Source organism: Ammodytes marinus, assembly GCF_949987685.1.
Source record: "Ammodytes marinus genome assembly, chromosome: 6".
Classification (NCBI taxonomy): Eukaryota; Metazoa; Chordata; class Actinopteri; order Uranoscopiformes; family Ammodytidae; genus Ammodytes; species Ammodytes marinus.
The window spans coordinates 23,979,212-23,991,586 of NC_137235.1; the positions used below are offsets into that span (position 1 = coordinate 23,979,212).

Below are 12,375 nucleotides of genomic sequence, written 5' to 3' on the forward strand. Positions count from 1 at the left end.
GATTGGGGCAGTGTTTTGTTTGTTCGTTTTTTGTGTGTGTTTGTTTAAGTAGCCTACGTCATAGCCTATGTTGTTTATGAATTTTTTTTAATTTATCCTTGTCTTTCTTTAGGTGATCACATTAATGGAGGCTTGCTGTATATGTGTTCTTCAATACAAGGCCTAGGTTGACAGGCATATCTGAGAGAAGTTCCTAATTTTTAATTGAATAAAGGGTCTGATAATGGTTAAAATAAGTAACTATCTATCTATCTATCTATCTATCTATCTATCTATCTATCTATCTATCTATCTATCTATCTATCTATCTATCTATCTATCTATCTATCCATCCATCCATCCATCCATCCATCCATCCATCCATCCATCCATCCATCCATCCATCCATCCATCCATCCATCCATCCATCCATCCATCCATCCATCCATCCATCCATCCATCCATCCATCCATCCATCCATCCATCCATCCATCCATCTATCCATCCATCTATCTATCTATCTATCTATCTATCTATCTATCTATCTATCTATCTATCTATCTATCTATCTATCTATCTATCTATCTATCTATCTATCTATCTATCTATCTATCTATCTATCTATCTATCTATCTATCTATCTATCTATCCATCCGAATATCTATCTAACTGCTATTTACCTTTAACTCACATGCACACTAATGCAATAACGAGTGATGTGAGCTTGGAAGTTGAGAAACAACTTCATAAGAGCTGGTCACAAGCCACATAATTGTTGGGAACCAGTGATCTAAGTATTGTTTCAGTGGCTTTAATTTATCCACACATAGGCCTAATAAGTCAACTTAATTAATATCGCCAAAACATCTGCTTCATAATATTATACGTAAAAGTAAAATCCTAGGGGCTTCTATTAACTTATTAAAGGTACTGAAGCTAAAAAAATTAAAGGTTTTAGACAGCAATGGATACATCAGACACGAACCATGAGTCAATAACAACTATGAAAAAGATAATTGTGACATTGATCCTGTTCACACCCCATCTACTTATTTGAAACTTCCCTGGAACTTACTGCTCACACACACACACACACACACACACACACCCACAAACTCAGACACACACGCACACAAAATAACCCTTGACGCTTGTGATTGGATCTTTTGACAGCCAGAAGTTGTCAGGTAACATTTTGTACGTCAACACATGGGTGAATTGTCAGGTACACTATTAGAGACAGAACATCTCAGAGCTTGCAATCCGACATGTTCTTCCAATTACTCAGGCATTTAACAACATAGTTCACCTAAAATCTGTAGACCGGCTCCATCAACCACAAAACGTGCGAACAAAGACGCAGTTAGGACAGCTTTTTGACACGCTGAACATGTCAGAGATAGCTCACGTGTTAGCGCTGACATGCACAAGTGGGGAACTCTATCACGTTCTGCTGGGACAAAACATGTGCATGTTTAATGTTGATGTTATTCAGCAATTAAATGCAGTGCATTATTAGGTAAGATAAAAAGAAAAAACTACATGCACAATGAAAAGGCCTCGATCAGCAGCGCAATGAAGGAAAAAACCTTTGAAAAAAAGTTACCCATTTTGCACAAATACAGCCTTCCATGGCCATAATACAAATACACATGATAAAAAGTGAAAGCAATGTTTTGATTGCTTTTATTGGCTTCCAGTGAAGTGTTGGTGCAACAGTAACACCTGACAGAGAACATGACTGTTGTCAAAACAAACACATCTATACAACAAATGATCAGTTGCAAAGACACAATTACGTATATATGTATATATGCATATATCTAAGAACTATTTAAATCTTTGAACATCTTTAAAAATATTTTAATTTGTATTTATAGTCAAAAATGTACCGGTACTTAAAATCAAAGATTCTTTGTAGCAATTGCTAGGACACATAATAACTGTAGAGGTGAAACATTCAATGGCTATGACAGAAATTGGAGATCTTGGACGTTCCTGACAGGTGTTTGGTGTTTTATGCCCCCAACAGAGCCTTCAAGGCAGTGCTGGTTAAGGTTAGGGTTAGGGCTAAGGTGAGGGGATAGGGCCTTCCAGGCAGCGCTGCCTTTAGGGCTCCGTTGACGGCAAAAAACACCATCGAGCTTCTGACAAGTTGTTCGTCCTTCAGAGCATGTCTTTTTCTTCAGTCGTGGGCAGTGGCGTGCACAGACATTTTGGGGGGCAGGTGCTCAGTGCAAAAAAAGGGCACAATGTATATTCTATCGATGAATGACCAAATCATTTTAAGGGTACTTGTACAAAATCCCCCCCAGGCCTAATGACTTTTAATACCCGGCCACACATAGAGTGTTTCTCAAAGGAATTTGGGAGACTGTGTGTGGGACACTGGACCTTCCCCCGAAAGAAAAATTTTAACCTTTTAAAGTAAAATTCATCAATCTGGTAGCCTGGCATTCCCAGACCTGCCACTTTAAATTAAATTTGCTGCGCCTGTTGGTCTGGCCACGCTCCGTTGAAGCTTTCTCAAGAAGACCAGAAATCTGGGTCTCACGTTTCAATTGGTTCTATCTAATGCCTCGTTTCCACCGAGTAGAGCGGGTCGGATCGGAGCGGTTTGGTCCGGGTAGTTTGGCTTTTCATTTGCCAAAAGTTGGGTAGGGTACGGTTTAAGCGCACCTAACCGCTCTGAGCCGCTCCAAATCTCAGTACTCCTCCGTAGGGGTACTAGCCGCCTGAATGGGTGCCGAAAATGCGGAGCTACACACTGCCGTCATTTGATTGGCTGAAAGAATCATTTCCGCCATGTGTAGTCACCTCGGCAAGAGTCTTGTGTTTTGGCGAAAATGTGAGCACAGCACTGTTTATTGTGTGGTGTTTTTCCTCGTCAATAAATTAATCAGTTGGTTACACTGTGTCCCACTGCGTAGCTGCCGCAGCCAGCACTGTTCGCTCACTGTCTCTATGAGTTGCACCGAGCCGTCTCTGTGTGTTTACGCCATAGCCTAGATAGTAGTAAATACACGCTCACAACAACACTGGGGGAATAAATAAAAAAGCGGCTGGTTTGACCGAGCAAAAACGAGAGACCGCTGGCTTGACCACAGTTGGTCGAAAGAATCATTTCCGCCTTGTGTAGTCACCTCGGCTAGAGTGAAGAGAGTCAGTGTGTTTTGGCGAAAATGTGAGCGCGGCACTGTTTATTGTGTGGTGTTTTTCCTCGTCATTAAATGAATCAGTTGGCTACACTGTGTCCCACTGCTACGATGTCACGAAGCTGCCGCAGCCAGCGCTGTTCGCACACTGTCTCTATCAGTTGCACCGAGCCGTCTCTGTGCTCTCAACAACACGGGGGGAATAAATAAAGAAGCGGCTGGTTTGACCATGCAAAAACAAGAGACCACTGGCTTGACCACAGTTGTTCCACAGCCCGATAGTTTGACCCACATTCTGGCGGCGGCTATCGCAGTCCAGCCTAAACCCCGCCCCACCAGTAAGGGTAGGGTCATAAACCCCGCCCTACCAGTAAGGGTAGGGTCGGCGGTGGAAACTACACGAGATTCTTAAAAGTGAGCTGTCCCGCTCTGAGCCGCTCCGACCCGCTCTACTCGGTGGAAACGAGGCATAATATAGGCGCGCCAGAGCCCTTTATATGGTACTCTGGGGAGGACGTAACCGGATGACGACAGTGACGTGCATGCGACGTCGAAGCCGTGATAGTAAACATCAAAGATGGCTGCGGATATGTTGTGTGAGTTTGAGACTGCTTTGGCCTCGACCCTTAACGATTTGGAAGACGGAACTCAAATCTTTCATTAGCAAGTAAGTGGAATGTTCTGTTTTGCCGACCGACAACGGCAAACGTTTAATTTAACAGTTTAACAGCTGTTCGCTAAACGAACGGGGCTTACGTCACCTTGTGCATCGCTCTGATTGGTTGTAGTGCTATCCAACTGCGTGCAGTGGCATTTGAAATGTACGAGTAGGAGCCGCCCCTTGAGTTGGAAATTACTATTGATCATGGCCAGACCCTCTATCGTTCAAGATATCAGGGTCTGGATTTCCAGGCTATCAATCTGGTGCACTTTGAGAAGAAAGCTATGGCTAAATCACCTGTGTCAATGTGGGCTATTTAGTACTATTTTCTGGAATAATTTGGAGACACAGAATTACCAAAAAGCAGAAAGAAAAAATGTGCATGTTTGAAAAGAAAAACAGTCAGTTCAGATTTTTTTAAATAATCCCTTATCCCGAATTCTCTCTCTGAAGTCTTCGTTAGGCTCCTGATCTCCGTACTAACAATATCCTATTAAGGTAAATACAAGATTACTGCAAGTCTTGTAACATAGAAATAACTTATGGTTGGGACAAAATAATATAATTAGCTTATATAGCTTCATGACTGATTTAGTACCACCAACCCACTTTGCGTAGTTAAAATAAAATGTGTGGACAGCTTTTAAGATATTTCAATAACATTTGAGGAACAGTTCAACATTAAAATCTGAGCTTTGAACAGTTAACATGACTCTGGTCTTGACTCTGACCCTTCATCTTCATCTTCCTCCTTGCTGCTGGTGGATGCTTTCATCCAGGAGAGCAGAGAGCTGCTCCCCTGGGCTGCCTGCGGTAGCTTCCTTTCTTTTTCATTTTAACCTCTCCTTTCTAGGCATTATACTGCGATTTGTAAATAAAAAGAGACCAACCATATAAAATAAGACTGCTTGGTTACATACAACAAGGCACAAGGCTACTGCAATTGGGAATTGCCTGTTTGTCATTTAGCAAATAAATTACTGCATGTGTTAATTATATAGCCTAAAGTAAACCTAAACAACACTAAATATTCAGCATACTGATAGATTCACATGCTGCACCAATGACAAACTCCGCCGACATTAGTTGTGTTCATCACGTCATGTCTATTATTTTTTTTGGGGCTAGCTTGTTAAGCAGGACAGTCGGCTAATTTATGCTCAGCTGTGTGGCGCTGCATGATAGAGGCTACTTTATAACAGAGACAAATAAATGCAAGTTATAGCTTGGCAACTGAGGCTTAGGGGGCAAACAATACACCCTCGACTCCATTCATGTATGTGTTACCTCGCTGGTGGGGCAGGGCAGGGCAGGGCAGGCCGGGGAGTAGGTGTGTGTGTGCAGCAGCTGTGAACTGCTGCGGCAACGCACCTCCGTTTGTGTCCACTCTGCGCATTCACGTTGACAAAGGAAGTGTGTGCGGAGGAGGAGGAGGGGGGCATATTTATTGGGGCATTATTGTCAAACGTTTTTAATCGTTGAGCATTTATAGATGATAATGTCGGAATGGGCCACATACACTGCAAAAAAAAAACGAACTTTCAGATTTTATTTTTATTTTTTTTCAAAAGGGCACTTGATTGGGCCAGGGGAAAAGGGCAGGTGCTTCAGCACCACTTCAGGTCTACCTGTGCACGCCACTGGTCGTGGGACTAAGCTGTTGGATCAGAACTTGCCCTTCTTCTTCTTCCACGGCTTCTTCTTGGACTTGGAGTCAATGATGAGCTGAGACTGACGCTTCAGCGCCTCCCGTGAGATGAGGTCAGCCTCGTCCTCTTCACTCTCGTCCTCTGAGGCACAAACAGGGACAAAGACAGATTTATACACCGCGCTTGTATTTGTGTGTGTGTGGGGGGGGGGGGGCTCCCAACTCACCGTCATTAAAGTGGTCTAGTCTTTGGTCCTCAGGCAGTTTAACTCGAGTGTTGTAAGCTGGTAGCTTCCCCTCAATCCTTACGTAGAACTGCTCAGAGCAAAGAAAAAGACAAAAAGTCAATGACACCCATCAGTAAAACATTTAATTTACATATTTATTCAGGCATTTTATATTAACCCTCAAAATAGTCCATTCCATTTAAATCTTTATGTATCCGTATCTGGTAATTCTTACAACTGAATAAAATGTGATTCTGAAGTCTGACAACTGTTAAACTGTCTTTGTCAGTGTTTAAAGCTATTATTAAGCTAGTTTATTTTCCATGTATGGGCTATTGATCCTATTTTTGAGCCTTTTATAATATAAACTGAATTTTAAATGTATGTTAAATGATTCTATTCATGAGGAAATTGAATTATGGTTAGGCCACTTAAGAAAAAAAAGCTTTTGTTGTATAAGCCATAACCATTGTTTTATTATTTTTAGATTCCTGTTAATGTTGATTTACATAGGCCTCTTGGTGTTCACCTGTGTATAATAAGTTTTAACACTAGCGTGATGTCTGTGTGGCTATGTGTTCCTATCATGGCACAGGTAAGATGACCAGTTAGTCAGCCTTTCCCAGACCTGATGGAAGCAGTTTTCTCACAGCACAAGTCGAACAAACAAGACTGGACTGATTTTGAAATAATCAGCTCAGAGTTACGTCAATTACAAAGATTATGCCTTTTCCAAATAGACCAGAGTGAAAAAGCCAATGTCATTAGCAAATGGCCAACAGACTGTTACGTGCTACCAATGGTTCACGCTGATATCCTATGTTCTCAAACAGAGAAGGTGCTGCAGAGCGTTAATAATCAAGGACAAACACTTCATGTGGGCTCTAATGGTTGCATTTCAGTTCAGATAAGCTATGCAAGCACAGCAGCATGCATGCATACATGCTCAGCCATGCTGTGTTCATTTTTCACACTGTACAATGTAGGTTTGAATAAGAGGCCTAATATCACCTTTGCCAAAACTAAATGTATCAATTATAACAGTCCTAACAGAAGGGAGTAAGTCAATACCAAAAATCATAGCTTTTTTCGTGTTTTCTTGATGTTCACAAACTTTTTTCCTTTTTACTATTAACAGACAATGTTGTTCACATGACCTTCATCAGGGACACCTGAGGACAGTATGTACAATGTGGTTCATAGTACAATTATCTTTGTGCTTTCCCCACACCACTGTCAATCAAACTGTTAACTAACACTCCGCAGTAGTTCACTTGGACTACCTCTGCACATGCAAAAAAATGGTTTACAATCTCCTTTCCAGAACCACAACCTATATATCAAACCACTGTGATGCTGAATAATATATATAATATAATTATATTATAAGTAGGGCTGTCAAATTAACGCGTTAATTTCGATTAATTAATCACAGAAAAATTAACGCGTTTAAAAAAATGAACGCAGATTAATCGCACTTCTATATTGCCCTTTGACCCGGTGCAAAAGAGGTGAGACAATAGCGGAGCTGCACCTGTAGCTTGCGCGGACACTGCCCGCACAGGATTAAAGAGTAAATAAAGGAGCAGGGGAAAGGGGCCGAGGGCTCTATGGATGTGTTATGAGCTGCTCCGGGCAAATAAGCATGAAGGTAGGAATACGTCTTATGTTATTCTCCGCAGTGTCTGTGCATTATTGATTTAGTGGGTGCCTAATTAACAATGTAGGTTCAAAACAGTAGGCCTATCTCTCAATCTTCCTCCGTGTCTCACTTTTGTTCGATCGTCTCCTGCAAACGGACACCCGCCCCCTCTCATTCTTCCTAGCATATGCCTGTCTTTTTTCCTCCTTTGTGTGTGTGTGTGTGTGCGTCATTTAGCCTGCCTGTTTTTTTGTGTTTTTTTCGGCGCTAGTAGTTCCTAAATGTAGGCTATTTCATGCAGAAACTTGGCTGAGGGGAGGAGACAGAAGTTACGAGAGACGGGGGGAGGGAGAGAGAGAGAGAGACTAACGGTAGCCCATAGGCCTACAGTTGTTTATAAACAGGCATAAAAGTGTCATATAAGTATGCGATTAATTTAGATTAATTAATCACAGAGCCTGTAATTAATTAGATAATTTTTTTTAATTGCTTGACAGCCCTAATTATAAGAGTTATGCGACTTACCTCTTCCTCCTCCATCTGTTTCATGACAGCGGCCAGATCCTTGCCCTGAAGGTCCTCTTGCAGCATCCGCAACTTCAGCTCACACTGGGTCATCAGCTCCACCACAAACTCATCTGAGTCTGGAGACACATCCTCAGCCACTATGTCCTCACTCTGGGGAGACATGGAAGACGGGTCAACACAGATACGCTTGATTTGTAGTCAAAAGTTTTGAAAGAAAAGGAGTTGGAAAAACTAAAGATGGATGTGTTGATATGTGAGGAGAAAATAAACAAGTCATGACTTTTAAGGCCGTATTCACCAGTGTGATGTACTGAAGTTTGTCTGCGAGGTGCTCCACTCCTGCTCGGACAGTAGTGAGAGTTTTAACCAGCCAGTCCAGGCGCTCTTCACCTGCCTCACAGCTCTGCTGGTTGGCCTGCAGTTGCTGCTCACACTCTTCTAGCATCTGTTGGTCACTAATAAAAGCACAAAGAAAGGGGCAGCGCTTTGAGATTGAGCATACCAAAGTTACACACATTCAATGCCTTTGTTCAACCACTACTGTCAAAAGATCTCACCTGGAGAGGTTAGCCTCTCCGGAAAATTTTATATCCTGGAACTGTTGGTTCAAGAGCTCCTTCTGCTCCTTCAGCTGCTGCAGCACATTCTCATTCTCTTCTTTCAGCTTCTCCAGATGTTGGTGGGTCTCCTTCTGTGAGATGAAGCGCTCCACTATCTCCTGCACACATAAATGAAAGAAAATACATCCATTTATAGTGTGTGTGTGTGTGTGTGTACATGTACACGTGCACCCCTATTTCTCTCACAGATAGCAGGTGCTTCAAATCCTCCTTTTTCCACATCTGCACCTGTATATCTGTGACTCCGGTGGTCTCCTTGATGCGTTGGAAGGCCTCCTTAAAGGTGGAGATGACCTTCTCCTCTTCCCCTGCCATCCTGGGGGTGCTGCGCTGGGCCTCACTGCTCAGCTCATCCGGCTGCATAGCTGTTCTCTGAGCCTAAAGGTGGTAGACGATAGAATCCCTCAAATGATAAATTGATCATTTCACTCTACAGGTAATCTCTTCTTTGTAGATTAATGAAATTAAGATAGATATAGGCATGTTTTGATGCATGTCCAGTAAACAAAGCTAAGTGATCAAAAGAGATATTAACATCAAAATGAAACCCTACACTTTGATAAAATTCATGAAGTGAACATACAAATACCACCATGTGTATCTCACCCTTCTGTCGACCTTTTCTGCCAAGGCCTTGCGTTCCTCAACCTTTTTCCTGTAGCTGGCTATAATGCGCTCTCTCTCCTTGCGCTCTTTGTACAGCGTTTCCTCTTGCTGTGACAACTCAGCCTGGGAAGGGAAGACAGGAAGGGAGTGAGGCAGGTTATGTTCTTATGTCGCTATGTATGTAGTATGACAGCAGTGGAATTGTAATGTAATGTTAGAATTCAGAGACAAGAAGGAGTTTTATTGAGGCCGGTGTGGACGAACACTGCACCTTCACCTCCTGTCATGCTTTCTGGCTGTATGTTTATTTTGGAAGAAAGAAAATGACAGAGAAAAGCAATGCTGATTTGGGGGCAATATACAAGCTGTTTGCCCAATAGTGATAAGATAGGCAAAATAAAATGAATCTAAATGAAAAGGGCACAGGTGAATAAACACTGGAAAAGCATTGGTAGCTGTTTCTTGGTGACTCGTAAAACTCGCGTGTGAATAATCCCTCTGACCCTTCACTATAAACATGCATATTGTAAAGTCATATCAGCAGAGGTGGCAGGTCACCTTAGCAGCTTCTTTAGAGAGCTGGGCGTCGTTGTTCATTGCCTGCATGCTGTGGAGCTCCTCTCTGTGCTTCAGGATTTCTGCTTCCAGACTATCCAACCGACCCTGGAAAGTCAGACTATCCTCCTGGTGCGGAAAAGTCAGGGTTAGAAAGATAGAGGACAGGAAATAATATGGATGTCAAAAGCAAGAGCAGCTGCTTGGGTGAAGGTTAAGTGTTTGCCCGGGACACAGAGTACTCTACCACTGTGAAAGTCTCACTCCATGTTTACACATCCAAGACACGTGTAAATCGAAGAAACGTGTATGTTGGACTAACCTGTAGGTGACTTTTGAGTTTATGATAGTTTGTCATGATGTTCTCAGCCTCCTTGCACTTAAACTGGGTCTTCTCTAGACTGTTCTCCAGCGCCCGCAGTTTCTAAATACACACACACACACACACACACACACACACACACACACACACACACACACACACACAACATTACTTACAGAGAGTGTGCATGAGCTGACACTAAGATTTTGTTTTTGTTTTTCATGCTTTCCACATCTCAACTTGAGGTATCCACCATTGCGTCTTCCTCTTTTTTCCGTGTGCGAGAGTCCGCACACTGGGCTCCGCTGCTGCCCTCTGGTTTCACGGTCTGGTATTCCACCTTCAGAGCTTCCAGGCGCTGCTGGTGGGTCTGCGTGGTGTGTTTCAGGGCATTGACACGCTTCACCTTGGACAGCACCTTCTCGTCGAGCACTGTCAGGGCTGTCTGAGAAAAGGGCAACGACAGGGAGGGAGAAAGAGAGACGGACATACAGACAGACAGTAAGCGGGAAGCAGAGAAAGTCATGTTATTGAAAGCAACCTCAAACTATTATTTAGGATAATAGACTGAGAATGTTTTCCATCTCAAACCAAGTAGATGAGGTGTTAAGAATAGGGAAGGTGAAGCCACAACAATTGTCCAGCAATACCACATTAGTCAATGATGAACCTTAAGCTTATTATACGGTAGTATTACAACCAAACATGCCAGACAAAAACATTTTTTTAAGCACTTGTCAATTTTTGGCTTCCAGAATTTGCTTCTTTCATACTTGTATAAATAAAAGTTCCAAAATGTATAGGTGTTTATTTGACTCAACCTTGTCTGTTTGCGTCTGTATATGTCGCCTATACAGCCATCTTTCAAGGCCATTATCTCAACATTAGTTTGTTTTCAATACTCTGAACCAAAAATGTCAACTTATATTCTAAAGCACTTATATCAACTACATTTAGCACACTCAATCCAAGCACTATTCTGAAGTATATTGCAGAAGGTTTTGTGTCCATTTGTAATTGCAAGTTTGATTATTATTATATATTCACACACAGCATTTACGTTCCTTCCTCTCACCTTCCCTTTCAGGTTGCGGTAGGCATCCTTCTCCAAGCCTCTGTTATGAAAGGCCACTTTGATCGCACTTTGATCACCCTGGGAGACACCAGAAGGACCATGATTGTAATTGCACCGTAAGACAGGTTTGATATGTTTGACAGATCATTTAACTGAGATAAATAAAGTCAACTACGAAGCATAAGATCTCGGGAAGGTGCATCTCATTGCTCTGGGACTTACAGCATTAATTTCTGCCAGCTTCCTGTAGAGCCTCTTGTTTTCCTGCCTCAGCTGGCAGATGGACTCTCTGTTCCTCTTGATGGTGGACTGAGAGATATCATAGAATGCAGTTCTGCTGCCCTCTGGTGGACATAATGATTAATTACACCAATAATACACGGAGAAAGTCGTTTAATTCAGGCCTACATTAAAAGCCAACTGCTGCTCTCTGTTTGCAGTAGATAATGGTTTTAAAGTGGCTAGTCTTATAGTTACCCCCAACATGGAAGCTAGCTTGTAACAGCAAAGGGAACTTCCTTCAGCATGAGCTCAGACTACTATGAAACAAACTTACCCAGAAGCTGTATTTTACGCTGCATCTCTGCTATCTGGTCGTTCAACGAAGGCCTCATCGAGTCGGCACTGAACGGCATTTTAACGTCGTGTTTTCGCCCAACTAAGTTAAGTAATGCCCACAGTCGGTGTTAGCTTGTCCTCGACGGAGACCTCGGGCTCCAGTGTTGCCTAGCAACCCGTACACACCAAAGCGAGGCACGCACGAGCTCACATTTAACCTGTAGTGGCCGCGCGTGTTATGAGGAAAAATCAAAAATACCATTCCATAGATATGAATACATATTTAGCATATTTATATCTAGTATGCATGACTTCAGTATCACTAACTGTTGCTATAGTGACCGTGAGCAGTTTCCATGAAAACGGTGTAGACTCTGTTCTCAGAACCTTGGGAGCCATGTTTTTTTTTATTGTGTGACCAGATGCATGTTTTTTCTTAAATTAGCCTACTCAATTCAAAAACGTCTGCTCCTGCAAATGCTTCAATAAAGATATGAAGCATACAGCACAGTACATTCAATTTGTAAGCGTTGTGTGGCAACTAGGCCTGTATTAACCATATATGCCTAAGCCGAACACAAAAATGTCATCATAGTTTCAGGTATGATGACTCATCATACCTGAAACTATTATGTGACAATACACAAACAGTCACACATGGTAGCTAAACTGCATGCTTCTGATACAACATATTGAATGCCCTTGACTGTATTTAAATGTTTAATTTTCTGTAGGCCTACACCTTTTCTTCACATAGGACAGTAGCCTATGTCAACATTATCAATCAATATCAATTCTT

General features: G+C 42.2%; 1 protein-coding gene across 1 annotated transcript; it reads right to left on the reverse strand.

Moving 5' to 3' along the window:
* Positions 1-5,460: 5,460 nt before the first annotated feature.
* odad3 (outer dynein arm docking complex subunit 3) lies at positions 5,461-11,653 on the reverse strand (the record flags this gene model as incomplete). The annotated part of the gene is made up of 13 exons (XM_080028856.1): positions 5,461-5,585; positions 5,671-5,758; positions 7,838-7,990; positions 8,139-8,295; positions 8,398-8,558; positions 8,689-8,838; positions 9,067-9,189; positions 9,625-9,750; positions 9,944-10,045; positions 10,197-10,388; positions 11,019-11,096; positions 11,241-11,362; positions 11,575-11,653. The coding sequence occupies 13 exons, from the start codon at positions 11,651-11,653 to the stop codon at positions 5,461-5,463; spliced, it is 1,656 nt and encodes a 551-aa protein (XP_079884982.1).
* Between the last annotated feature and the right edge of the window lie 722 nt (positions 11,654-12,375).